This window comes from Chanos chanos, chromosome 6, assembly GCF_902362185.1.
Source record: "Chanos chanos chromosome 6, fChaCha1.1, whole genome shotgun sequence".
Classification (NCBI taxonomy): domain Eukaryota; kingdom Metazoa; phylum Chordata; class Actinopteri; order Gonorynchiformes; family Chanidae; genus Chanos; species Chanos chanos.
In genome coordinates, this window is record NC_044500.1 from 29,123,020 (window position 1) to 29,150,471 (window position 27,452).

At 40.8% G+C, this 27,452-nt stretch overlaps 1 protein-coding gene across 3 annotated transcripts; it reads left to right on the forward strand.

The window, feature by feature from the left end:
• Nucleotides 1–905: 905 nt before the first annotated feature.
• ankrd52b (ankyrin repeat domain 52b) lies at nucleotides 906–20,449 on the forward strand. Of its 3 annotated transcripts, none has more exons than XM_030776253.1 (28): nucleotides 906–1,038; nucleotides 2,636–2,719; nucleotides 4,153–4,231; nucleotides 5,230–5,300; nucleotides 5,832–6,032; nucleotides 6,351–6,438; nucleotides 6,812–6,954; nucleotides 7,283–7,495; nucleotides 8,229–8,307; nucleotides 8,476–8,590; nucleotides 8,887–8,969; nucleotides 9,183–9,300; nucleotides 9,600–9,668; nucleotides 9,899–10,039; nucleotides 10,422–10,481; nucleotides 10,841–10,952; nucleotides 11,153–11,224; nucleotides 12,565–12,766; nucleotides 13,350–13,437; nucleotides 14,788–14,905; nucleotides 15,269–15,488; nucleotides 15,722–15,809; nucleotides 15,899–15,982; nucleotides 16,500–16,645; nucleotides 16,898–16,980; nucleotides 17,329–17,411; nucleotides 18,043–18,134; nucleotides 20,195–20,449. In XM_030776253.1, exons 1-28 carry the CDS (start codon nucleotides 1,012–1,014, stop codon nucleotides 20,437–20,439), a joined length of 3,204 nt encoding a protein of 1,067 aa, XP_030632113.1. In that variant the 5' UTR covers nucleotides 906–1,011; the 3' UTR covers nucleotides 20,440–20,449. The 3 variants fall into 3 exon arrangements, with proteins under 3 accessions (XP_030632113.1, XP_030632114.1, XP_030632115.1); XM_030776254.1 differs by having other exon boundaries at nucleotides 10,431–10,481; XM_030776255.1 differs by lacking the exon at nucleotides 10,422–10,481.
• The last annotated feature ends 7,003 nt before the right edge of the window (nucleotides 20,450–27,452 follow it).

A 27,452-nucleotide genomic window follows, 5' to 3' on the forward strand; every position in this document is an offset into this window, starting at 1 on the left:
AGAGGATCATGTGACACCTTTCAACATTTTTTTTCTCCAGCCGGGGTGCACAGCATCGCCTTCATTGTTTTCTTAATTAATTGCAAAATGAACTACAATGTCAAACGGGCACAATAAAGTTACAAACCTATAACATACAAACAATATCTATTCTGAGCAGCATAGTAACATTTCCTTAACAAAAAAGATATATTATGAAAGAGATTTTACGTAAAGTCCATTTTTAACAGGGCTTTGTATAGTTCTTAGGCCAAAGCATGCAGAAGTAAGCGGCGACTCCGTTACATTTATTTAAAAATTTAGCTCGGGCTTCATCTGAATTGACGGCTCGACCAACACTGTAAAATATTCGTCTCAGAAAGAGTCGATACACTAATTAATCACTTGTAAGCAAGATAAACCAAGTGAGCTTTATACTCAGAGCACCTGCTGAATTTTTTGTTTACAAATTTGCAGAAAAAAAAGAAAATTACAGTTATATTATTACAATACAGAATTAATCCTCAACACGTTTATATTATTGCAACGATACTGAACTATATTAATAACGGCATGTGTACTAAAAGCCACGTTGAAATGCTTACTGAAGTTCCTGAAAAAACTAATGTATTAAATTATACAATGTGTTGATGCATAATTCCAAAAGCAATACTCATTTTTGTGAAAATACTTCGCATTTAAGGATGTTTGTTTGCTGACTCCCCTTGTGTACCGAAGTGTTAACTACGAACTGACTGCTCGCCAAGGGTGCAGTTGCAAAATTACCGTGGGGTGTCGCTGCTCTGTGTAATCATATCTGGAATGTGATGTTATACTGCCGCCATTCCTGTAGGTGGACACTGTCGAAGAGCTTAACACACTGCATGTTAGTCAGAGCAATAAACAACGGCGAGCATACACGGACACAGAGCTTTCCCCTCTCCGAATAATAATCATAATCAAACAAAAATATTCGTATTACCTCTCTACCCGATCCTAATGAAGGAGCTTCGCCCTGACTGATTTGGGGAGATGGGAATACTAAACATAACAGACCAGGTGGGTGATCAGAAAAGGAAGACGAACCTTACCGTGATACCATTGCTTTCTTTATCCTATTTTCCAATTGGGGCGGGTTTGATGTCTAGTTAGCACCAAGCTAACGATAGGTTGTGGCCTACGGGATTTTACTGTTTTTTCTGATTCTTTTTTGTCAAATATTTTGACACACATATACACCTCAATCTTTAAAAGTAGTACTTTGTAATTTGCATAGCTGTATATTGTCACGAACTAGTTATAGATGCAAGATAGTACAAAAACATATGCGTACCCAGCTAAACAAGGTAGATTCACAGCTGGCTTTCTTACGACGTTGCAAAGGCATTCAGTTTCCAGCATTTTGTAAACATCTGTCGCCCACAAAAGTGAACGTGGAATTTTAAAGCTTGCAAGTTAATCATAATAAGTACAATTCGTAAGCCGGTATGCATATGACGTTAGTAGCTAAAGTGAGTAGCTAACTACCTCCTGCACCCCGGTGCTTAGGATCATGTAGCCAGCCAGCCTGCAGAACAAGCTTGTTTGCCACCTAGCAAGCGATTGATTGACGTGTAGATACACCTTGTACAAGGGAATACTAATAATGAAATGCGGTTTTCTTTTGGGATGTTTGTTTTATATGGTCTTGGTCGATCATCGACCATATAACCGATAATCTGCAGCAAATGTTGGAATCGGTCCAGCTTGTGGGGTGCATTGAGAAAGGCAAATGTACTTCGATAAGCTAAGTCCTCGCCCAGGTATAGGCCTGCAAGTAATTTTCGTTTTACTTTTTCCCTGGAGTTGTTGTGGGTAGTAATATTCGGTGAAGAAAATTGCTATTTAACTTTCCACAATCATGTTTGTCGCAAGGAGACAGACAATCAACACCGGAACTGTCAAAAATAGAGCGTCATTGAATCTTCCTTTTAGTAAACTAACTGTAAAGCTTAAAATATGAAAAATATGAACTTAAGACCATATAACTTGCGTCTCGTGTGTGACGTTGTTGTATTAACGACACATAAGAACCGCAATTGCCATTAAACAAATACCTCATTTGGCATAGGGATGATAGTTGGAAACCTAGACGCCCCACTCCTGACATTTGGCATTACAGCTATTTAGGAGCCGGTCTCTAATAGGAAATATAATTGTATGTGTGGAAACATCGAGTCTATGTCTGTGAATTTCTGCTGTATGGATTTCCAGTAAGAGGTCATTTTTACCATAAACTAAAAATAGCTCATCCTGGGTCTCTTGTCACTCATCCTGGGTCTCTTGTCTTTATGAAGCAAAATAGAAGAAGCCTGTAAAAATGATTTATTTATAGTCTATGTTTATGTGTGTATATCTTTTACAGGTATCTTGTAGGTAGGATCTTTTTGAGACTTTGATTCTGTCATCTATGAATGTATGGTTACTGTTTTCTTACATTTTCGGAGAAGCTCGCGTGAATGGACATACAGCCTATATAACAATAGAAACCTGTTTAAGAATAACATATTTGATGTAATATTTAATGATCATGGTTGGAAGAGATGCTAATATTTCCTTCTTGTATCCAGGCACACCTGGTATGTTTTTTTTTTTCACTGTTAACATTCTCTTTCAGACACCTCTGGTCCAGGCTATATTTAGCCGAAATGCCGAAGAAGTGAAGTTTTTGTTGCACAAGAAAGAAGAAGTCAATGCACTGGTGAGTAGATTCAGAACGACATTGCTGAAAGCCAATTTGTAAAGTGCACCTCACTTTACATAGCTTTCTTAAAGGGAATGAGAGCATTCAAGGACGAGAAAATTGCCCAGCTTAACATTAAGAGAGACTGGGGTAGGTTTGCTCTGCTGTCCTTGCTGGGGCATTTGACCTCTGAGACTTCTGATCCCTCTTGGCTTAATCTGACGAGCCTGCTGACTTTCAGATTTACCAGAGCTGACACTGAGTTCAGTAGCTGTGATCGGTTTAGTTCTTTAACCTACATTTAGATCGCTCACGACAAAGACATTCAGCTGTCTGTACCGGTAATTATGATTTTGACTTTTTTGGAATTAATTTTATTCTATTGTAGCTTAATTCAGTTTGTATTGCATCAAAATCCAAACCACAAGTGTAATGTGATTTACGAACAGCTCACAATCAGAGTAAGAAGAATGATCTGAAAGAGAGGAGCAGTGCCATGATGGTTTAACATCACATCCATTGACACCAGAACAAAATGGTACAAGCAGTTCCCACATAAGTCTGGTCTCAAGCAATACTCAGTGTTCACTTGAGAGGTCTTCCTATTTTTGCCGTTTTATGACAAAGTAGATAATTCTGGTCTGGTAACATACAAGTATTCGGCAACAACCGACAAACCCTGGAAGGTTGTAGTTTGTACTTAATCGTTTGAATGTACAATATTTGGTCATAGTTTTGAATTCTGGTTTTTGCGTGCGAAGTCTGAGGTGTATTTACCCTGTGTTCATCTGTGGTTTAAGGTTGTGTACCTGCTACAGATGTTTTGCATCAAGCAAACAGAAAACTCATCGTTTTTCTGAAAGCCATGGTTGTTTAGTTCCTGGAAACACATTAAGTAACACTAATAGGGGATGTGGCTAATTGCCTAGATGTGATGCAGCAAGCTGGGAACTAGCCAAAGCCTTTTAATATCTCAAAAAACATCTCTAGAAGCCACGATTGAATGAAATTGCAGGCATTCCAGGAAGTATGGGGGTCAGGGAGCAGACAATTCCTAAATGTTCTTTTAAGGCATTAGCAGGTTCTCTTTCTACAAACTCTGTTAATGTTCAAGACACTCTTGTCATGCCTCTTAAGCTTTTATATCATCATTAGTTGGTGTTTATGAGGAGTAGTAGTTTCAAAGTGGACAACGGGCACCCTGTCCAAGGATGTTGAATTGATTTTCATATGTTTGAATATGTCGAATGTAAACAGTGCTACTTTGCAGAAGTTCACAGTCTGTTCCCCATCCCTCTACTCACTTACTCACTCACTCACTCCATATCAGAATAGACTGTTATCCTGTGATCAAGCTGCTTATTGATTGGCAGGGAAAAATAAACTTCGGTGGTCTTGTTGTACTGGAGAAAAGCTGCAGGGTTTTGATGGTGGTCATCTTGTTCTTTCAGGACCAAGAGCGTCGTACCCCCTTACATGCTGCTGCCTGTTTGGGCGATGTTCACATTATGGACCTCCTCATTAATTCAGGTGAGTGTGAAACAGACCTGCAGGACACACAGTCAAAAACAGAGTGCCTCTAGAGTGCCTCCTCCCTGAAAAATGTATCAGTCAAACAGGACCAATGTGTTCTTTACTGCCCTAATATAAAGTTGTGTGCAGAAGTCTGGAACCCAGGTCAAAGTCTGGATAATATTTCAATGAATATCTAGGTTAACAGAATTCCAGGGTTTAACTGTTTAATCTGACAGTTTGGGAGTTTTTGATGGTTGTTTTTGTTTGTTTGTTTTTTAACCATCAACTCAAACTCTTGAAACAAAACAGCATACAGATGGAAATAACTATCTGCACATTCCAGCTGTCAATTTCAACTACGAGAAACATATTAAAGAAATTAATGCTAAAGAACCAGTAGAGTTAAGCAAGATACAGAAAAATCACTGGGAAACCTGCTTTAAAACTGATATGATTTGCAATGCATCACCCCCCCCCCCCCCCCCCCCTCCAAAGGTCTGATCAGAGGTCATGCAGAAAGGTTCAGCTGACACAGTTATCCACAAGTCTGTAATTACAGCATAAATAAACAGTAGTTATGGGATACAGTTTACAGGAAATGTCACGTTTAACTGGTGCACTCTGTGTGGGTCAGATCAGCTTTTGTTTTGGCCAGGGGTGACTAATCATTTCTTATGGTCGTCACTCCTCCCCACTGACTCACTTGGACTTTTCTCTTGTATCAAGATTTATTATTTACTCTGCCCTTTTTGTTTGATTTTCCTGTCAATATCATTTCAAGTGGAAACATTTTTTATGAGCAATGCTCAAAGCGGCCGACAGAGACTCTGTGGTTTGGCAAATTCTTGGAGGGCGTAACGGCGCTAGGGGAAAACAGGCAGACTGCCTGACCGCTCCTCCCTTTGTCTGAATCACCTCTTTTGTCTTTATCTTTCTTTCACTTTTGCTTTCGGTCTTACTCTCTGTCCCGCCCTCCTCATTCACACTGTTTTGTTTTTTTTTTCTTTCTGTAGGTGCTAGTGTTAATGCTAAGGACCAAGGGTGGTTGACCCCTCTGCATCGAGCAGTCGCCTCAAGGAACGAAGTAAAGAGCCCCGTCTTTCTTTTTCTTTTTTAACCCTTAAAGAAAAACGATAAGTAGATGAGCCCGGAGTTCATCTTCAGGTTGTTTAAAATGGCCGTGTATAGATGAAAATTAAAAGCTAAATGCCCGTTCAGCCCTCATAAAATATAATTTCCCGAGTAGTTAATTTGATGAGCATATTCTTGAATGTAAATAGTTAAAAGATCATTTCAATGGTGTGAATACTTATGACTGTGTTCATGCATGATTTTGAATTCCTTCTCGTCAGTCATTAGATCACTGCCTTTAGCTGTTCGGATGTAGTTTTAAACATCCACTACCTCTTATGGTCTAACAAAAGGAGAAAAGAACCTCAATATTGCAAGCGCCACAAAGCATGAGGATATAACTAGAACAAACGTACAGTTTATTGACAAACTGTGAATTGTCACAAATGCCATGATAATAACTATCAGAGATATTTTAAATTCCTTTTTTTTTTCCTCAACCTTTTTTGAACAACGTCCAAACGTTTGTCATTCGTTTTCCCAGAAGGCAGTTGGTCTGCTGCTGAGACAGGGGGCGGAGGTGAACGCGCGGGACAGGTTCTGGCAGACTCCGTTGCATGTGGCGGCGGCGAACCGGGCGACGAGGTGTGCCGAAACCCTGGTGCCCCTGCTGAGCAGTCTCAACGTGGCTGACCGCTCAGGCAGGACGGCCCTCCACCACGCAGCCTACAGTGGACACACCGAGGTAGGGACGGGCGCTAGGCGTCCACATTTGCATCTGTTTCTTATATTGCTAAAATCATAGTTGCTAAAACAGAGAGTAATACGTATTTTTTTGTGATGTTGAAATATATCTAAAATCATTAGGTAGTGAAGTATGTTTAAAATTATAAGATGTCTAAAATAATTATTTTTTCTCTCTTTTGCAAAAATACATAAATTAAAAAAAAAATAATCAAGAGCCCCATGCATAACCCAAAAATATACAATAATGGAAAAATTTTGGTGTCATTTTTGTGCCCATGTTTTGTAAGTCATTCTTGTTCTTTTACCTGTGTTTTAGATGGTAAACTTGCTCCTCAACAAGGGCGCCAACCTGAGTGCCAGTGATAAGAAGGACAGACAGCCCATCCACTGGGCCGCATACCTGGGTAAGCCCCACCCCCGCCCCCTTCCTAGTCCTGCCAGTCCGTTCAGTGAAAATAATTTCTCAGGTCATCCTGACCGACTAGAATTTCTTTCTAGGGAGATGACACCATTGCCTCGTTCTCATTTGACCAATGATATTAGAAGCTGCTGAAATGCACAGGTGTTGGCCATTGTTTTGTTACAGTCAGCGGGGGTTACTCACTTCACTGGCATGTTCATTGCTTCCCAGATATTCATATTCGACTTTCCTTAGCGAGAATCCCGGTTGATCTGCATCGAGCGAGAACTGGTTGATGACTAATCAGCCAAAGTGAAGGGAGCTTAAATGAATTTAGTGTTATTATCCGCGATGACATTTTCCATCCTCTCGTTCAGGGCATTTGGAGATTGTGAAGCTTCTGGTGTCTCGCAGTGCTGATCCTTGCTGTAAGGACAAGCGGGGATACACTCCCCTCCACGTGGCTGCCGTCAGCGGACACATAGAGGTGGTCAAGTACCTGCTACGGCTTGGAGCGGAGGTAAGGGAGTCGGAACCAGAGCGGCACGCTTCAGTTGGTAATTTTCCAGGAGACAAAATAAAAGAACCAAAAATGATCAGGATGTGGGCTGTGTGAATGTAAATCAAACACCCACGGCAATTTGCTCAGTTAGCCACTGATGATCCGACCGCCAAACTTTTGATCGTTTCCTGAAATTCCACTGTTATTGTGAGGATAGGTTTTTTTTTGTTTTGGGGTTTAGGGTTTTTGGTTTTTTTTTGGTTTGTTTTGTCTGTTGTCATGACCTCATTGTAGCAGGTATATTAAATTCGGTTTCCTCCCATTGTGATCTCGCTTCTTCTGTCAGATTGATGAGCCGAACGCATTTGGAAACACTGCTCTCCACATGGCCTGCTACACTGGGCAGGAGGCTGTGGCCAACGAGCTGGTGAACCGTGGAGCCAACGTGAACCAGCCCAACCTGCGCGGCTGCACCCCCCTGCACCTGGCTGCTGTCTCCACCAACGGAGCACTCTGCCTGGAGCTGCTAGTCAACAACGGGGCAGATGTAAACATGCAGGTATGATGGGTTCTCTTTAGGGGGGTGGAGGTCCTATTCCTACAGTGTTTCCTTATGGTGTTTGTCTCTTGTCCTTTATTCTGTCTTTTTATGAGTTGTTTTTCGCTCTGAAACTTCAATTAGTCGTTTATTTTGCTTTGTATCACCAACAGAGAAGCATCAGGTCTAAGTGGTGGGTGGGAGTGGAATGACTTCAGATGTTAGTGTTGGATTGAAACAGAATTGTGGCGTCTCAGGAGGAACTTCCACAAAGGAATGACAAGAATGTCCTAGTTTAGGGACCGACTTTCTTAACACAGCTAAAACTGCTAGGTCCAAATGGACAGGTCAGGAGACAGGGACAGCTTCCAGACAAACGCAGCAAAGGAAAAAAAAAGTATTTTATGTTTGTGATTAAAGAAAAACTTTTTGTGGTCAATGGCAGCGTTTTCCAGTTGTGCTCCAGCCTAACTTTATCACACCTGATTCAGCTTATTCTCTGATTACTGATTACTCCTTGGACTGGGCGTACTGGTACTTGGCAGAAATGAGAAGATGCAGGCTAGTTATTCCACTGGAGTGGAAAAATGCTGATCTGCGGGAATTTCCCCTGTGACGTTAACTCTGACCTATGACAAAAAAATAGTTCTAGATTTTTATTAATTAAGTTTTTGTTGTTGTTGTTGGAGTTAGTACTGCTTTCCGTGGTTTTTTCTTCTCTTCCGTTCACTCTCTCTCCCTCTCCTTTTTCCAGAGTAAAGAAGGGAAGAGCCCTTTGCACATGGCCGCCATTCACGGGCGCTTCACTCGTTCCCAGATCCTTATTCAAAACGGTAACCCACGGCAACACCCAACACTTTCCTTTCACCCTTTGGCGAATAGCACACAGAGTACAAATAGAGTAACAGCATGTCTGGTCTTTTCTCCTGTCGGGTGGGGAGATTGTCTGTGTTCATAAATAAGTGGAGTAACAGTGTGTGTCTGGTCTTTGCTCCTGTCAGGCGGGGAGATCGACTGTGTTGATAAATATGGCAATACTCCTCTTCATGTTGCTGCTAAGCACGGCCACGAGCTGCTCATCAGCACCCTGATGACTAACGGTGCTGATACTGCCAGGTAAGAGAGACAGAGAGAGAGAGTGATGAACTGAGCATCCACACAGCAGACAGAGGGGCCTGTGTCTTCTGGTCGCTAAGCACCAAAAATAAAGTAGAAAATACAGACGTCACGGCGCACGGAGAAAAATGTTATCAATGTTAATATGGGACGTGAACAAAAGAGGGTTGTGAAAAAGGGGCAGCGTCAGTAACATCTTTGTTGTCTTCTGTCCTTTCTGTCTCTCTCACTCTCTCTCTCTCTCTATCTCTGTCTCTCTCTTCCTTCCCTCCTACTCTTTTCCTTATTCTCTGCAGGCAAGGGATTCATGGGATGTTTCCATTGCACTTGGCTGTGCTCTACGGGTTTTCAGACTGTTGTCGAAAGTTACTCTCCTCAGGTGAGGTCCTGCTCTCGGACTTCGTTTAGTAGCGACCCCATGTGACGCCGAACAAAGTAGCACGATTGGTTTTTTGAAACCCCCTTTTTTGTTCTTCCTCTTAACATCTCTGCGTGTGTTATGAAATCTCATTACTTCCTCCGAGCGTTTGTGTGCTGTACTTCTGTACTCAGCTCTAACGTGATTCTCTCCCCGTTCCCTTGCGTGTCTCAGGTCAGCTGTACAGCATCGTGTCGTCGTTGAGTAATGAGCATGTGCTGTCGGCGGGGTTTGACATTAACACCCCGGACAGCTTGGGGAGAACCTGCCTACACGCCGCCGCCTCCGGAGGGTACGGATCATCACGCAGGGAAAACCCAAATTACCCGAATCTTTAGCTCCTGCCAAAAGAGTTTAGCTCAAATATGAGAGAAAAATTCAAGCCTATGAGGCGGAATAGTGTCCTGACTCAGTGAGAAGTCCTTTTTGCATGCTAAATTTGGCCCTGGTGTGTGTATATGAATTGCATTGAGTCATTGCATTAAGTATTAATGTCCAAGAGAGCCTGTTTGTGGCTTGTCAGCTCCTTTACTTTGTTTTTACTCATGTCTTGTCAGCTCCTTTACTTTGGTTTTACTCATGTCTTGGCAGGAACGTTGAATGTCTTAACTTGCTGTTGAGCAGTGGTGCTGACTTGAGTAAAAAAGACAAATTGGGAAGGTAATTTTCTGTCATTAATCATGCTTTATTTTGTCAGTGTGTTTACAACACTTCAGCTGTCAAAGTAGATTTTAGATACACTAAGGTATCATAAAGGTCTCCCTTCATTTTTGTTCCTTCTCTCTCGTACTCCCTCTCTCTTGTGCTGTCTCTATCGCGCTTGCCCTCTCTCTCTCTCTCTCTCTCTCTCTCTCTCTCTCTCTCTGTTGTCTGTGTTTTCCCGTGGTCAGAGCTCCTTTGCACTATGCGGCGGCGAATGGCAGTTATCAGTGTACAGTAGCCCTGGTGGGTGCAGGCGCTGAGGTGAATGAGCTGGACCTGAAGGGCTGCAGCCCTCTGCACTACGCAGCTGCCTCACAGTCCTTCCGCAGGTACGTGCATCCCGGCCACGCCCCGGGCCATGCCCAGACACGCCCGACCACACCCACAAATGGTCTTCCTTTAACACTGCCTTAACCAGTCAGCCAGTCCTCTTCTGAAGAGTTATTTCATCCCAGTCAGAATCAGTACTGCATTTATACACTAAATACTCATGCTCAATACCATAATAAATGTTTAATATTAGATAAATCAATACTGCATTTATACACTAAATACTCATGCCCAATAGCAATGTAAGTGTTAAATATTAAATTAACCAATACTGTGTTTATGTTTGGCACTGATATTGCTTCAATACACTGATCACAACATTCTCCAGTGTTTTTTCTTGTTAAATGAGTAAGATAAATGCAGACTTTTTTTCATTTCCAGAGTGGACAGAAATTCCTCAGCCAATGCCGAGAGTGAGGACAGAGATAAAGAGGCTCTGCTGTGAGTGTCACGGATAAGTTTGTTTGACTCTTTTATTTGTTTGTTTGTTTGTTTGTTTGTTAGAGTGCTGTGTTTGGTGCTATTTGGTACTATACTCCATATCGTGGAACGTGTTGATGGAGTACATGAAATTTTGTGTTGATCTCAAGAGAGTAAAAGAGGGGAACACACACATTTTGAACAAGTTTAATTTTGTATGTTCATTTTATTCTATGTTATTATTTTGTGAATGCTTTTCTTTGTTCCAATACATTCATATGTCTGTTGTTTTTTTGGTGTTAACAATATGCCAGTTTTACTCTATAATAATTCTCCTAAGTGCAGTGCCAATCTTTTCTTTCCTTTTTTCTCGGCCTCAGGTGTTTGGAGTACCTTCTGGATAAGGGGGCAGACCCAGCTCTGCGCAACAACAAAGGATTCAGTCCCGTCCACTATGCAGCTGCCCACGGCAACAAACAGAACCTGGAACTGGTGAGCGACCCGGTCTGCTAAAGACACGCTTTCACAAAATCTATGAAACTCTCCTGTCGTGTATTGCATAAGGATTAATGACAACACAACACTAGTCAGGAATTTGGTTGTGAGGCAGAAGTGGATCACACACATGGCAAATGTTGATTTCTTTTTTTCTCTTTCTCTCTCTTTATTTTTATTATTTCTTTCCTGTCCAGCTCTTGGAAATGTCTTTCAACTGTCTGGGAGATGTTGAGAGCAGTGTTCCTGTAAGCCCATTGCACTTAGCTGTAAGTATGACATAATGTATTAGTTGTGAGTATGAAGGGGGAAACGTTATAGACCTGAGTTTTAGGAATGAAAAAAAAAAAAGACTGTTAAAGAAAATGTCACTGGGGGATTAGAAATGTCTGTTTATATATATGTGTGTGTGTGTATGTGTATATATCTATATATCTATAATCTATATATCTATATCTATATATATATGTATTTTTGTTGCCGGCTACTTCATGAAGAATCAGGTAGGTTTCTGGGGGCCTTTAGAAAGGACCAACTTTCTCCTCTGCATGATGCTAGCCATTAGCGTACTGACAGATTGATTATGAGCCACAAGCGTCATAGTAACAATAATGACAGACTAATTATGAGCCACGAGCGTCATTGCAACAACTTTAACAATGACACATTGATTGACACACATACAGACAAATCACTGTTGAACTCAGACATGTTGCATTGGTACATTGTTGTTTGTGTTTTTTGATTGGGTTAGGTAATAAGGAGTGGAACAGAACATGATAAACGTGTATGTAAGCCCTGAAAACAAGGATAGTATTATAATTATTATTTTAATTGTGGTGAAAACTGGGACAGTTTGGTAGTGAATGTTGGAAACCGGGACATTTTAGTGTCTTAGAGATATTTGTTGGGACTCGGGACACCCAGCTTGAGACCAGGATAATCCCTTACAAACCGAGGCATCTGGTCACCTCATCTTTAGCATTTATTTTTGTTGGTAAATGTTAGATGTTCGTGTTACACCTGTCTGCATCTTCACAACACAAAACAAGTGAGTTTGGTGACGTATGGCTCAGCGTTTTGTGCAAGGCACTGCTATGGTTGGTAAAATTCGCAGAAAACTGCAATGATTGGTCGAATTTCCAGAAAAGTTGCAATGATTGGACAAAATTGCAAGGGCGCAGAATTCAGGGGAATTGGTTGAATTTGCGTTAATTGTTGCGATCGCAAAATCCTGGAGGGACTGATATGAGGTTTATTGGATTTAAACAATTAGAATAATATCAGAAATGATCTTTGCATGAGGAACAAGAAGTATGAGTGAATCTGTAGATAAGAGGTGTCGCACATAACGGTCACTGTGCAGGTATCTATCTATCTATCTACACACACACACACACACACATATGTATATATAGATTTAAATAGATAGATAGGAGATACTTAGTGTGTTGTCTGTGTGTGTGTGTTATTTTTCGGGGCTCTGTCAGGCATATATCAGTCACTGTGAAGGTATATATGTAGATAAGAGATACTGAGTGTGTTGTGTGTGTGTGTGTGTGTGTGTGTGTGTGTGTGTGTGTGTGTTTTTCTCTCTGGGCTCTGTCAGGCATATAACGGTCACTGTGAAGCTCTCCGGGTTCTGTCGGAGACTCTGGTTAGCCTTGATGTGAGGGACACTGGGGGCCGCACGGCGCTCTACCTGGCCGCCCAGAGGGGCCATACTGCATGTGTGGAGGTGCTGCTGGGACACGGGGCCTCCTGCCTCCTCAAGGAGCGCAGCCGCAAGTGGACCCCGCTCCACGTCACAGGTGTGTGTGTGTGTCTGTCTGTCTGTCTTTGCATGTCCACATGTGTCAGTGTTGCTGGGAAGGCCAAGAATTTTTACTTATTCTTCATGGTTAATGTACTAATTCAGTTATATAACTGTAATTCTCTGAAGTGCCCATGTACGTTTCTCTACTGAGACTGGTTAATTAAGGCTTGTTTGCTGTGCTCTTTATAAGTTACTTTATAAGTAAACATCTGTGAACTGGTTGAATGTAAATGTATGTTTTAATGCATTTCGCTCCTCTCTCGTTAATCTAGAGAATGTAAATGTATGTTTTAATGCGTTTCGCTCCTCTCTCGTTAATCTAGAGAATGTAAATGTATGTTTTAATGCGTTTCGCTCCTCTCTCGTTTATCTAGAGAATGTAAATGTATGTTTTAATGCGTTTTGCTCCTCTCTCGTTAATCTAGAGAATGTAAATGTATGTTTTAATGCATTTTGCTCCTCTCTCGTTAATCTAGAGAATGTAAATGTATGTTTTAATGCATTTTGCTCCTCTCTCGTTAATCTAGAGAATGTAAATGTATGTTTTAATGCGTTTTTCCCCTCTGTCTTTAATCTAGCGGCCAATGGCCAGACAGACTGTCTGCTTCTGCTGTTGAACAGAACTGAGAAGGCCGACATCATCGACGCCACAGACACACAGGGACAGTAAGTCTCACTCTCACCTTCCACCGTTGTCTGTCCTCCACTGAACTCACTGCCCTGACATGATAAAAGAAACATTTAATGTTCAGTTTACTCACTGATTCGGTGCACAGTGATAAAATACTTTTGTGCTGTAGCGGCAGGGAAATAATACAAGCCAGTGCTGTGAACTGTTAACTAACGTACTGATTTGTGACAGACAAATTGGAACACAGTGCAAGAGACTGGTTTGTAGAGGTGTAACGGTTCACCGTTTTTCTTTCTTTGTAAACAAACATTAATGTGACACAAAAGAAGATATTTAATACAAACAGCAACAAGCTCTCATGAAATGAAAATGAAAGAAAACTAATTTTCCCCTTTATTGTAGTGAGTGTGGGAGAACTAAGCTTTAGCAGGAGTTATTTTATGGTTCTTCTTCATCAAGAAAATGACTTCAAAGGACGACAGGATGACAAAATTGTGACTGACTGCTCTGACCTTTCTCAGATCAGCGTGCGTCAAAGTCGATACACGAAAAAAGTTCCTGCTTAGAGAAGCACAGATATCTGCTTAAGTCATCGATGTGGATTCATATATTCCATTATAGCCTATGTTATTTATGGTCTGAGTAATGACACCTTATATTTTGTTGTTTAAATAATTAATCAGTTGACATGGTCATTAAATTAGTTATAGCACAACCTGGTAAGCACAGTGCATAAATGTTCTTACAGTGAGAAATGAAAAGAAAAAGAAAAGATGTACCAGTTTCAAATTATGATTAATGTTATTCTTAATTATCAAAAAGAAAGAAAGTATAGAATGTTCTCTTATACTACCAATATGTGTTCCCTGTGATTTGGTGTCAAGGTCAGAAAAAAAAAAAAACACTTCTCTTTGAAGAGGTAAGTCAAAAAAACAAAAATCCACAGTTCACTGTACATGTACCATGTACCGAACCGAGGCCTACAGAGCCGCGTTTTTCGCTTTCGGTGCAAAACCGTTACACCCCTACCGGTATGTGGGTTTCGGTATGAGTCAGTCAAAGTGAAATGCGCTCAAATGTGTACTGTCAGCTTTCTCTCAAAGAGAGTACTTTGCTTGACATTCAAACAAACATTGTATGAGAAAGTATGCCTAACTCTTTGCTCATGTCAGTCGAGATAGCTTTGTAATGGACTCACATTTATCTCTGATTAAGTTCTTCCATCCATCAGGGTTTCTGTTCTTTCTGAGACTCTAAATGTACTTTTCTTAAACCTAACTTAATTCAGTCCTAAACTTTGAACATCTATGCATCACCCTGCATGCCAAAAATCAGACATTAAAACTGTGAGACTGACCGAGAGGCTGGTCGGATGTTGTTTGCAGGACCCCTCTGATGCTGGCAGCTCTGGGCAGCCACGCAGACTGCGTTCACCTGCTGCTGGAGAGAGGGACAGCGCCCGACACAGGGGACAAGAGGAACCGCACCGCACTGCACCGAGCGGTGAGTTAGAGAGGAGACCCCCGTAGCCTGGGCTGGTCGGACAAGCTGAGAATTCTGACCGCCTGAAATTCAGCTGTAGAGTTACCTGTGGAGTTACCAGAGTTTTGTAACTAGAAAGCAACAAGTCACTGACAAAGACAAAGGAAATAAGCGCCACATATTGAATTCTGATCGCTTTGTCTTTTCTGTGGACAGCAGAATGTGATTTGTGCTCTGATGGTGATGTTCATTGAACCAACGCTTGTTGAGATGTGAATTCACTCATTTGTGTTAGTGTTCATTAATGAGCTTGGCGCTAAATGTTTCTCTCTCTCTCTCTCTCTCTCTCTCTCTCTCTCTCTCTCTCCCCCTTCCTCCCTCCAGGCGGTGGTGGGTAGTGTGGACTCTGTGTCGGCCCTGCTGGAGCATGGAGCTCAGGCACTGTGTAGGGATACGCGTGGCCGGACTCCTCTACACTTGGCCGCCTCTTGTGGCCATGCTGAGGTACTGGGGCTCCTGCTGCAGGCCGCCGCCCGCTCTGACCCTCTGGACTCTCTGTTGGACTACAGCGGTTACACCCCCGCTCACTGGGCAGCCTACCACGGTACAACTTCCGAAATACACGTCCTCACAAACACACATGTTCATCTTGGGTTTTTTTTTTGTTTTTTTTTTTACCTGGCGGTTCTGTAAAACAGAACACGTGAAAAACGTATCACGCCTGACATGCGGTGTCAGATGTGCCCTAAACGGGGCCCTGGACCGGATACATGGTGAACGCGTCTTGTTTTACTCATCTTTGACCTTCCTCTCTTCTCTCTCGTCTCTCTCTCTCAGGGCACGAGGACTGTTTGGAAGCTTTACTTGAAAACAAACCATTTAGTATCCAGGAGGGAAATCCCTTCACGCCATTGCACTGTGCGCTGTGAGTGTCTCCTATTTGTCTGCGTTGACATTTCAAAGACGTACACACAAACTTTTTATGATGTATGATGTCCTGTTTTGCCTCCACAGAATAAATGGACATGATGGAGCAGCTGAGCTGCTGGTAGAAACCATGGGAACACAGATTATCAATCTCAGAGACGCCAAAGGAAGGTGTGTTTCAGGACCACACCCAACCCAAAGCTGTGTCATGTTTTTTTTTTTTGGTCAAGTGTTCTGTCTTAATGAAGTGCAGACAAAAGGGTGAAACCCTATGAACGAACTTATTGTAAATGGAGACGTTTCAGCTTTTCTGTCATTTATTTTTTTTCTTTCTTTTCAAGTTTCAAGTTTTATTGTCATTTACTAGATAACAATGTAGACAACGTTATCAGCAATGAAATTCTTGGGCTCGGGGCCAGCTCAACTTGCAGAGTAACAGTTAAATAACAATAAGAACAGTGAGGTAAGGTAAATATAGGGGTACTATAGGGAGATTTATAGGGGATATATATATATACATGAGCATAAATAGAATGTACAGAGTCGAGTCGACTGTTCTATCCTCTGGTGATAGAACAGTGACAAAATCCATCATTGTCAAATTATAATAATGCTATGATTGCTAATATTCTGTTGCGCTTTGTGTGTTTCTCTGTGTGTCTTATTCTGCTTGGTGCGGCGTGTTAAGGACCCCACTGCATGCAGCTGCCTATGCAGAGAGTATGGTTGGCCTACAGTTGGTTCTGATGCGGGGGGCGGAAGTGAATGCTGTCGATGATGCAGGACGCTCTCCACTGATGGTGGCGGCCGAAAATGGACAGACTGCTGCTGTTGGTGAGTGACCCAACGCTGGTCAAGTCAGAGGTTTTATATGTTTAAAGGACAATAATGACTGACTGTTAGTGTAATTGACCGATAAAACCCACTTTAAAATGATTATGCACAAGTTGCAAATTAAACTGGTGTTTCAAACGAAGTTTTGCGATTCTTTTTTTTTTAAGACATTTAATCTCATGAATCTCGTTTTTAAATAAGCTGAATGAACAGACATAAAAAGTGACTTCATGTCTGAAATCTGTTCTCCAGAGATCCTGCTCCACCAGGCTAAGGCGGATCTTTCACTGTTTGACATCAACTACAACACAGCGCTGCACCTGGCTTGTAGCAGAGTAACCAAACTTCTCATACTTTAAACCATACTCCTATACTCCAATGTACACACTCACACTCACATTCTCAGCAGCATAGAGCAAACAAGTAATACCAGTGCCAAGACAGTAAAGTGTTTATGCTCTGCTTCAAAGTCAGTCTGAAGCCAAGGTGACAGATGGAATTTTCATTTAGTATGTTCTAGAATATGTCTCAAGCTAATCCCAATTTTCCTGACTTGTTTTTGAAAACAGCATTCAAACCAAACAATGAGAATCAGTAACTAAATGCTGGATTTCTGTATACTTTGCTTTCATTTATGTACTTTTATTAAGCCTTCGGGTGAACATTTTTTGTGTGTACTCCAGGGTCATGAGATGTGTGCCCTGTTGATTCTGGCTGAGACCGATGATCCTTCCCTCATCAATGCAACAAACAATGCTCTTCAAATGTGAGTTTACCAAACAGTTAGCACAGCCATTTAATTCTGTTGCTCATAATTAAATTAAACAGTTAAACACCTAGCAAGTTAATAAACATTTGTGAAATAAAAATAAGATCGGCTGTAGTTGAAGTTGATGTGTTTGTGAATACAAGTTTGGAATGAAGAAGGAAGTTAGGATACTCCCTTAGCTCATGTTCTGTTTTGTCACATTGAACAGTGATGAGATAAAATAGAGGCGTATTCAGGGTTCGAATTACAGGGGGCATTGGGGGGGTCTGACCCTCCTTATTAAAGCTCGGAACCCCCCTCCCCACCACCACCACCACCAAAAGAGGTAAAAACAACAGTTTGAGGGGGTCTAGACATTTACATATCCTATGCTATGTAGCCCTGGAGAAAAACTTGACCCCCCCCCCAATTGTCATTGTATAATTCACACTCAGGACGTATTTATGTAGTCTCTGTATCCCATGTGTTCCCAGTGAGATCACTGTGCGGTGTGAGTGTTTCACCACGCGTGAATCATTAGTGTTATCAACCCAAGTGTGAATGAACATCTTTGTTGTGTTCTGTCCTCTTTGCCCTATCTATTTCTTTCTTTCTGTCTCTGTCTCTCTCTCTCGCGCGCGCGCCAAAGGCCCCTGCATATTGCCGCGCGAAATGGTCTTGCCACTGTTGTGGAGGTGCTGTTGAGTCGAGGGGCAACAGTGCTGGCTGTAGACGAAGAGGGTGAGTCTTGTAAACATTGTGTGAAACATACATGGAACACGGGAACACATGTGGCTTTATCATCGGCCCGAGAGTAAACGTTCCCCTGTGGCTTTTCACACTGCAGAAGAGTTGACCCAGGGATAACTTAGCCTCTTTACACACGCACATTGTTAACCCAGGGCTAACCTAAGCTCAGGGCTGTACGATTCACACCGCACTTCTACTAGCCCTGGGTCGAATGTCCGTTGGAGCACGTGACTAATGTTTACATTCTAGAATGATGCGTGACTATGTTGGATTTTCTTGTGATTTTACAAGTAAACGAAGCAGACCAAAAGCGCGCTTGGAGAAAAGCTTTATTTGGTGGTGGTGGAATCCGGCAGCACGTCTGCTTGCGCCGAAGCTTAACTCAGAGAACTGTTACCATGATCAGCCTTTTATACCATGAAGCAAACAGACAATAGGTGTACAACGTTGCTTGATGCAAATCAGAATCTAGGTGTTAATGCTAAAGTCCCCTTTTGTCTGTGATGGCTGCCATTCGCCCATTACCGGTTGTATTTTGCCTTAATCAGTTGCTTTTGGCTCCAACAGTAACGTGGTGCCAAAGGTGTGAAGCTTTCTTTGTATCTATGGTAATAAGACCATCAGGTTAAACAGTTCTCTCATCCTGAACCATGTCTGTTCAGATGTCACTATAATCTTACAACTACCATTGTTTCCTTTAGCCCCGTTTCACACTGGCACCTTTTAGCCCCGAGTTTGGTAGAATTTCATGGGATAACCCTGCTAACCCTGCTCCTGGAATGTGCCAGGATTGTGCCAGTGTGGAAGCTTTTTTACTCTGGGGCTAAAAGCTCCCTTAGCCTGGGGCTAAGAAGGTTGTAAGAATGCTTTTAGCTCTGGGTTAAGTGCAGTGTGAAAAGCCCTTCTGTGATTTTTTTTTCAGCAATCTATTCCTGTTTTTTTTTCCCCATTCCTGCATTGTTGGTTCTTTTGTGTACCACATAGAGCCCGACTGATAAATTGGCGTGCCGATATTAGCGGCCGATATGAGCTAATTGCAGATAAATCAGTATCAGCGTTTATAACGGCCAATAAATGACAAAAAAAAGGAAACGGAGAGATGGAAAATGGATCCTTTAACTATGTTATGACATTCATGTCAGCTGTGCTTGGTTTTGCTGCAGTAACGTGAAAGCCGGTACCGTCAGTAAAACATCAAAATTAGGTTGCTCACAAAGCTAGCTATGCCATCTTTATCTGTGAAAGACCACAAACGTTAATGAGCGGTTAAACTATAGCAATTGATTTATTCTGCCTAAATACAGCAACGGTAAATATATCTGTGACTCACATGTCTGTAGTTACAGTCAGTGCATTGGAAATGATTAAACCAGAGGGGACACGTACATAAGCGTGAGCTGAACAAGTATCTAACAAGGCTTGGTAACCAAACAAAGTTATCTAGCTTCTCTTTCAAACGTGTAGTGTGAAATCCCCAAATTGCAAGTCCTCGTTGCAGTCATGTAGTATATGATGCATTCAACAGCAGCATTTACTCTATGTCACTGTATCAGTTTACCACATTATTTAGCAAAACTTTGAAATATTTTGTTGTACTTTTGTTCAAAATACTGTTTATGATAATAAAACAAGTTTATTTTTAGACTGCATTATGTCATGTTATCTTGATGAGGACTCTTAAAGAACTACACATAACAAAAAAAAAGAATATCGGCCAATACATCATTATCGGATTTTTAAATCCTGAAATATTGAAATTGGCACTGGTCTTAAAAATCCTTTATTGGTCGGGCTCTACTACTATAGTATGTTTAGAGATGAAATGTTTCTCAGATGATGTTTCTGTTAAGTGTATGTTCACAGGAAATTGGACTACAGCGTGTGTGTGTGTGTGTATTTGCGAACAAATAAAGTTATAGATAGATATAGCAGTTTTCAAATTTGACCATGTATGTATTAGACACATTTGTGTTTTTGTTGTCGTTGTTGTTGTGGGGTTTTTTTGTTCTTTTTTTCTTTAATGTGTGGTTTGCATTAATGTGTATGTCTAGGCCATACCCCAGCTCTGGCCTGCGCCCCAAATAAGGATGTGGCAGACTGCCTGGCTCTAATCCTCTCCACCATGAAGCCTTTTCCTCCCAAAGACCCCACGTCTGGCACCCACTACGGCCTGAACCTGCTGAAGCAGTGCAGCATCGCAGCCACACGCCGTCCCCTGGCCAACGGAAGCCTCCGGCACAGTTACACCAAGGACCGGCACGGCACTGTGGGCCTGGACAGCTGCCTCACCGAGTGAGAAACACACACACGCGCACACATATACACACTCTCGCCCAATAACATCTGTCCCTGAATATACACCCAGAGCCCTACACGTAACTACAGCTGGGTAAACAACCCCCCCCCACCCCCAATTAACCAACACACACTATACAAGAGCAGGAATATACTACTAAGCGTGTGAGCGTGTGTGTGTGTGTGTACGCGTATGCGTGCACATGTGTTGTTATGTGCATACATAGTGCATAAAAAAACGTCCCTTAAGTGTGCAGTCAAACCTTTTGTATATGCAATTACACCACTCTTGATGTCTGCATTTGATTTAAATGCCCATTGTGACAGTAGAGACCATACTCCACACAAAGGCACTGGAGAGGCGCTGTAATGTAGGAAGGGTGGGCGGTGCCTTTGAAGAGTTCCCGTTGAGAAAAAAAAAAAAAAAAAAGTGAAGAGAGAGCGAGAAAGACACCTGTACGGAACTGGATTGTATTTGAGTGAAAAGGAGAGGCTGATGTGGGTTTGACTGTACAGGGAGCAATAGAGGCAGTTTTCACAATGTGCAGACACACCCTGGCAGTTATGCGCCATGTGAGACAGCATCCGCTCTCCACAGTCACTCTTAAATGCCAAGTCAAATAAAATAATAACGTTTTCCTCCAGTGTCCATCTGAACGTACATCTGAGATTAGAATGGCAGCTTTGGTTCTTGAAAAAAAAAAAATAGCAACACTTTTTACTTGATTGTTTCCCTGTTCGTTTAAAAAACAACAACAAAAATGAATAGTAGCCATATCATGTGTCTGTCATGGAACTGATTTTGAAAGCTACAGATGCTGAACAAATTTGGGTTTGTCTGCACTTGTGGCCCCTAAAAGTATGATTCTGTGGGTAGTGTGTGGTTCACACCAAATTCTGTTTTTTTTTGTTTTGTTTTGTTTTGTTTTTTTCTTTTCTTTTTTTTTTCCACAATGAAACATCATCATTCTCTAGCATTTTTCTGGAAGTTTCCAGAAGTCTTACAGTGTTGTGCCTATAGTACTGATGATGATTCTGACCATGCTAAATACTGGGAGTACAGCCCCTCCCATTTTTTCCCCTCCATCCAATCAGCCTATGAAACCTCCTTTTTGATTACTTGAAAGGAGAACAGTTCTGCATTGTTTTACACTTAGTGGACTTTTGATTTGAATTGAAAAGAAAACCCAGAAGCACACATATCAAACACCCCCCTCCCCAATCTCAAAATTGTCTCTTTGTCAGTTAGGAAGTAAACCAATCAGTAAGACTGTAATATTTCTAAAATGAGCTGCTTAAAAGCAAGCGTTTACCTTTTTTTAATTTTAATTTGAATTTTTAATTTCACATTTAAATGCCAATGTTTGCACAAAGAGGCTTTTTTTTTTTTGGTTCCATCCAAGGAAAGACATTTTCAACGGTCATTTCGTTAAAGCTGCTAAAACTTGGCTGCCTTTTTATTGTCAATATTGTATATGTTTTTTTTCTTTTTCTTTTTTGTTAAAACGGGTCTCCATTTTTGTGTATTGTTCATTGCCTCTATTGAAGAACAATATTCACAAAGCCCTCTACATTTTACGCATTACCTCACTTTGTCTCGATCTCTCCAAGCAGTTCTTTATTTTCAGAGGAGAGAATTGGCATTTGAGTAATTTTGCTTCGATGATTATCAGAAACCCAGCGTGCATGTGCACCCTTTAACAAACGGGTGGTATGTTTGAAAAAAGAACAAATTACCAAAGGCTATATCGTACTAGTGGATTTCCCCAATATACACACACACCCACACCCACAACTACGCACACACACGCACAAACACAAACAATGTACATACTGACAGAATGTAATTTGATTTCTGCCAGTCACTGGATTTAGAATTTTGGTTCTTTTAGGTACGTGACTTTAGCTTTTGGATCAGTTTAGTCAAAATCAGTTAATGAAATCAGTCAACATTACTAATGTATAATAGAAAAAAAATGAATAGATCAGAGCAGAATGACACTCTCACACTTTGCACCTCTGAGGAGCTGTGCTGCTTTAGCTGAGAAGCTGACAGAAACGTTTGCACAAGTGGAAATTTGCCTGAAGCATGCTGCAGTGGTAGTGGAGTGCAATACAGCCGTTTTATTTCTACAGAACCATTACCAGCATAACGTTAGCCATGTCAGTGATACTTTACTCATTTTTTTGGTTCATATTTATTTTAGGGTTGCGATTTGTATCACATTGGAAGCAAAGGTGTTTTTTTTTTTTGTTTTGTTTTTTTTTGGTTGTGTTTTTTTTTTGTTTCATTTCATTATTTTGAATAGACAATCAGTATATAGAGTGTAAGGGCTTTTGAAATTGAAAGAGGAAATTAATTAATCATTCAAAATTTATTTATTTACTTCTCTCTAGAATAAGATAATTAGTTTTTGTTCCTCAATCATTGTGTGTGTGCGCTTTGGTTTTCTTTTCATGAAAAACAAAAATGTCCCAGTTACCATACCTCAGCACATCTTTTGTCTTTTGTATAAATCATCAGTATTGGCTGACTTAGTACGCTTTGTTAATATCTCGAATTGTTTTCTTTAAGACAACATAGACACCGTAACTCAAATATTTGAAATAATTTGTCAAGCTAAACACATTATGTACATTGCAGACTGAGATTGCAAATTGTGGAGGTGGATTTGAGCCATCCCTAAAGATGAGATGACATGGGGGACAAAAAAACCAGATAGAAGTAAAAGAGAAAAAAACAAAACAAAAACAAAACGCTTGTGTTGCACCCTCATGTGGCCAGTACTGGTTATCCACAAGGTATTCAATTTTAAAGCCTTTAAAGAAAATGAAGAGAGAGAGAGAGGGAAAAAAAAAAAATAGAAAGTCAGTATCCTTTACTATATGTGGAGATGGCCAATGCCTGCCGCAGAGTCATTGCCATCCCTCATACACGTTCAAATATGCTGAAAAAAAAAATGATTGTATTAACCTACCTGAATTTCTTGTGGCATTTTCATAAGCCTTTTTATATACGATGTCAGTAAAAGGGGTTAAGCCGAGACGATGATGGATATCATCGACTTGTAAGCCATTCAATAATATTCTGAATAAGTTGGTGGAGGAAGGATATTTATCTGATTTGTTTTATTTTGTCAAATGAAAAAAAAAGGATTAAAAAACAAAAAAAAAAAAAAACGACTTTGTGTAACAAGACCTCTCACCCCATTTTGCTAACCTCTCCTAAGGAGGTTATTATTCGACATGTCTGAAGAAGCGGGTAGTGTAAAGGTTCACACTTAGAGGCTTAGTTTTTGGCGGATATTAGAAACTTCCCTTAAATTCCTAAGAATCAGTAAGAACTGTGATTAAAACTGCTTATGGGTCCCAATTAACCAAAACAGAGGACAAATTATGCAGGGAGCTTAAAGTGGGGGCTGCGAGGGGGGGAGGTGAGAGAACCTTTTTTCTTTCTTCAGCTCCTTTCAGCAGCTCTGTTTGTACTGTGGGGAAAACTTGAGAAGTCATTTCGGTGCCCCCTCCCCCTATACAGTCTGCAAGAATTCTAGATTTTTCTATGACGTAACAAAATCATTTCCCCCCCACTCAACCCAGACCCAAAGCACTTATTTAAAGAACACGCACTTTTGTATCTTTAATATCTCAATATGTATGTGTGTATTTATGTATACATGTTACCTATATAGATATTAACTTATCTTTTGAGGTTACAGTTTTTTCATCGATAGGAGGAATGGTAACTTGTCCGCATGACCGTGTGCGTGTGTGTGTGTGTGTGTGCGCGCATGTGAGCCTGTATGTGTGTCTGTCTGTCCGTCTGTCTGTCTGCCTGTCTATCTGTCTGTCTGTGTGAGCAACAGTTAAGTAAGAGGGATCTTATCTCTCTTTTGGGATCAGTGTAGGGTAGCAGTGGAAAAGTAAAGATTGCACCTCTATGTGCACATGTGCGTAGCACAAAGTACATTTCAAACTGAAACCTATATTTGCACTGCCTTTCTTTGATGAGTTGCCAAAAAAAGAGCAAGGGCGTAAATTAGAAAAAAAAAAACTGACATTTGATGAAGAACACAAAGTATGTAGATAAATGTAGACTTACAGACATCTCTAATGAGCCATAAATACAGTAAAATTGCTGACATAAAGTGAATGTAAGGTCGAAATTCAAGCAGGAGCTATGGTTGTGGAATAACTGCACTGTCTGTGGGGAAACAAAAGTAAAAAAGTAAAATTTCATTAAAAAGAAAGAAAGTAAACTACACTTTTTTTGACCTTTCCTCTTCCTTGTGTAGATGATTGTTTCGGTCGTTGTGAAGTATTAGGGATTGCGGTCCTCTGTATTTGAGCTTTTTTCGGGGTGTTATTGGTTTGAATGCAGAGCCTATGGAGTTGTAGCCACTGCTTATGCCTTATGTTTGATCAGCACAAATGACACACCAATGTGAATTTAAACAGCCCTGTATTTAAGTTACCTCCTTTAGTTGGTCCAGCCTGTCCCAGGTTAGCCTACCGTTATGCGACCTTGGGTCTGACGTAGAATTCAGTTGTTTTCTCTGTCAAGATGCCTTACGGTTACCTCCAGGTTATGTGATTTATGTTTTTTTTTTTGTTTTAATTCATTTATGCCACATACATATCAAGTTTTTAATTTGGAAATGTCTTTGTATCTATGACATACCGTTAGCATATCAAAGCTGATGACCTTAACGACACCCATGCTGTTACTTAGACCCACAAGTGCCGTAGAAATCCCCGAATCTATCTGTCGTTTTATATTTTTTAAAAAATTGTCTTAATCTCACTGGAATCGCTCTACCATTGTCTGGTGAGAGCAGGCAGAAAAGGATGAGAATCGTAAAAAGGGACTTGAAGTTGAATTCAGATGACTGTGCACCACCCTCGCCCTTTGCCTTTGTCTGTGTGAAATTTTTAAATTTACTCAAATATCGCGTTGTATGTTTATTTGTATCACATTCCCCATTAAGTCATCCGTCAGATTCTCCGCTTCAGTACTCACAAGTTTGCTGAAAGCCGCACTCTCAAGCAAAGACAGCTGTCTGTTCACCTCTAAAAGGGCAAAATTCGACGTGGCTCAAGACAGCTGATGGGTCATGAACACAATAGGGCATCAGTAAGGTCTTGTGGTTGGAAGTGGGAGGGAGGGGGTCGAAGGTGAGGGTAGGGATTTTTTGAGAAGTAACACCCTGGACAGGCTCAAATGTTAGAGGACCACAATACCCAGAGTGCTTTTTGAAATTGCATCAAGTTGCTGCTGAGGGAAAGGTCACCAACCAGCTGAGAATGATGAGTCGTCGATAGCATTTTCATTGTCTTGTTTTCAGGCATAGCATGAGATTGTCATGAATGTGCATGATGTAAAAGTGAGATGTAGATGAAACTTGTTTTAGATCATCAGTGGAAAAAGCAATATAGCAAATGGGCCAGTCAGAGAAATGACAGGAGAGGGTGAACTTGCACAATAAAAAGCACGGCGTTGGAAGTTGTCCATTATATGAAATCACAGGAACCTATGGAATAAAGGGCAAATGGAGGCAAATGGCAGATGATTTTCTTTTCTGTCCTTTAATAGGGTGCTACAGGTCAGGATCTTTTTTTTTTTTTTTTCTGTTTGTTTGTTTGCAAGTGGTTCTTGTTTAGAGCATGTTATTGTTAGGGTGAAACTTTTCTCTGTCATCAGTTGAGAAAACATTATTTGGTTGATGCCGTGGCGGTCATGGGGAAATAGGAGAAATATACATAACGTGCATTGAATAACTTTGACAACATCTACATTCTTATTGGAAGGGAAGAATATAGAGAGAAGTGGAAGACGACAAAAAGAAAAAAAAATTGCTTGGACACTTGATACTCATTTTCAATTATTTTTTATTCTTATTGTCAGTTGTTATGTCAGATGTAACTATAGTGATGCTGTCAGCAGCATGGTCTTCTGGGAATTGTCCTGATTACCTCCACGGACATTAATGTCCCTCTTTACTTGAAGCATTAGTTTAAGGCAATAGAACTCGACTTTTTCATTTCTAGTTTGTAACCCCTCCCCGCCCACTCCCGTCCCCCCCCCCCCCCCATAGAACGCATGCCTTAAACTTCTTAAACTTAAATGTACACCATGGTAATTTTCTCTGCTTTACTGACATATCCTTACTGGTGATAGGTGTACAGTGCAAGTTTTCATTATATCAATTGTGACTGAAGTTTTAAGAGTTACCATGTTTTATATATGAATATATAAATACCATGTTGATATTGTATAATGAGAATAAATTTAACATCTATGTAAAATATAGTGTTTATTACTTTGGTCTGGAAGTAAATAGACCTCTAGATTCAACATGGACATACAAGGAATCTGCTCACAGTACAGGTACCAAATCAAAACAGTCAAAATTTGTCGTTTCAGTCATACTTGACCCATGTGGAAGTGTTGTGTTGACTTCAAATCTGACTCCTACCACTGCATGTGTTGAATTACGTTGAAAAGAAAAAAACAAAAAAAAAGTACTTTTCTTTGGTAGAATGACCTGTCTGTACTGTCCTCATATTTTACTATTGCCTCTACATGTAGATAAGATATGATTAAATGAGTGTTCCTTCTTTTATGATTACACTTGGTGGCAGACTACATTGGAAATTAGACTGGATTTTTTTTTTTTTAATATCAGTAGTTTATTGAGCCTGCTAACCCATTTGTACCCTTATTTGGCAAATTGAACACTGATGTAACTAGAAATATTTTGCAATTTGATTGAAAGCTTCGGTCAGACTTTCTGCCGCATGTCTTTGACACTATGGATCACAGTGTGAATTACTGGAGACAATATGATGCCGGTTATGAGCATTGGAATAATATTTTCCTGAGCCTCAATCACTGTTGCGTAACAATATGGCTTACGTTTGTCTGGGCTTAGTCTCCGTCATATATGAATGTTTGTCTGGGAATAGTCTCTGTTGTACATTTACTGCATTTTTTTTTTAGTTCTCTGAGTTCTGACA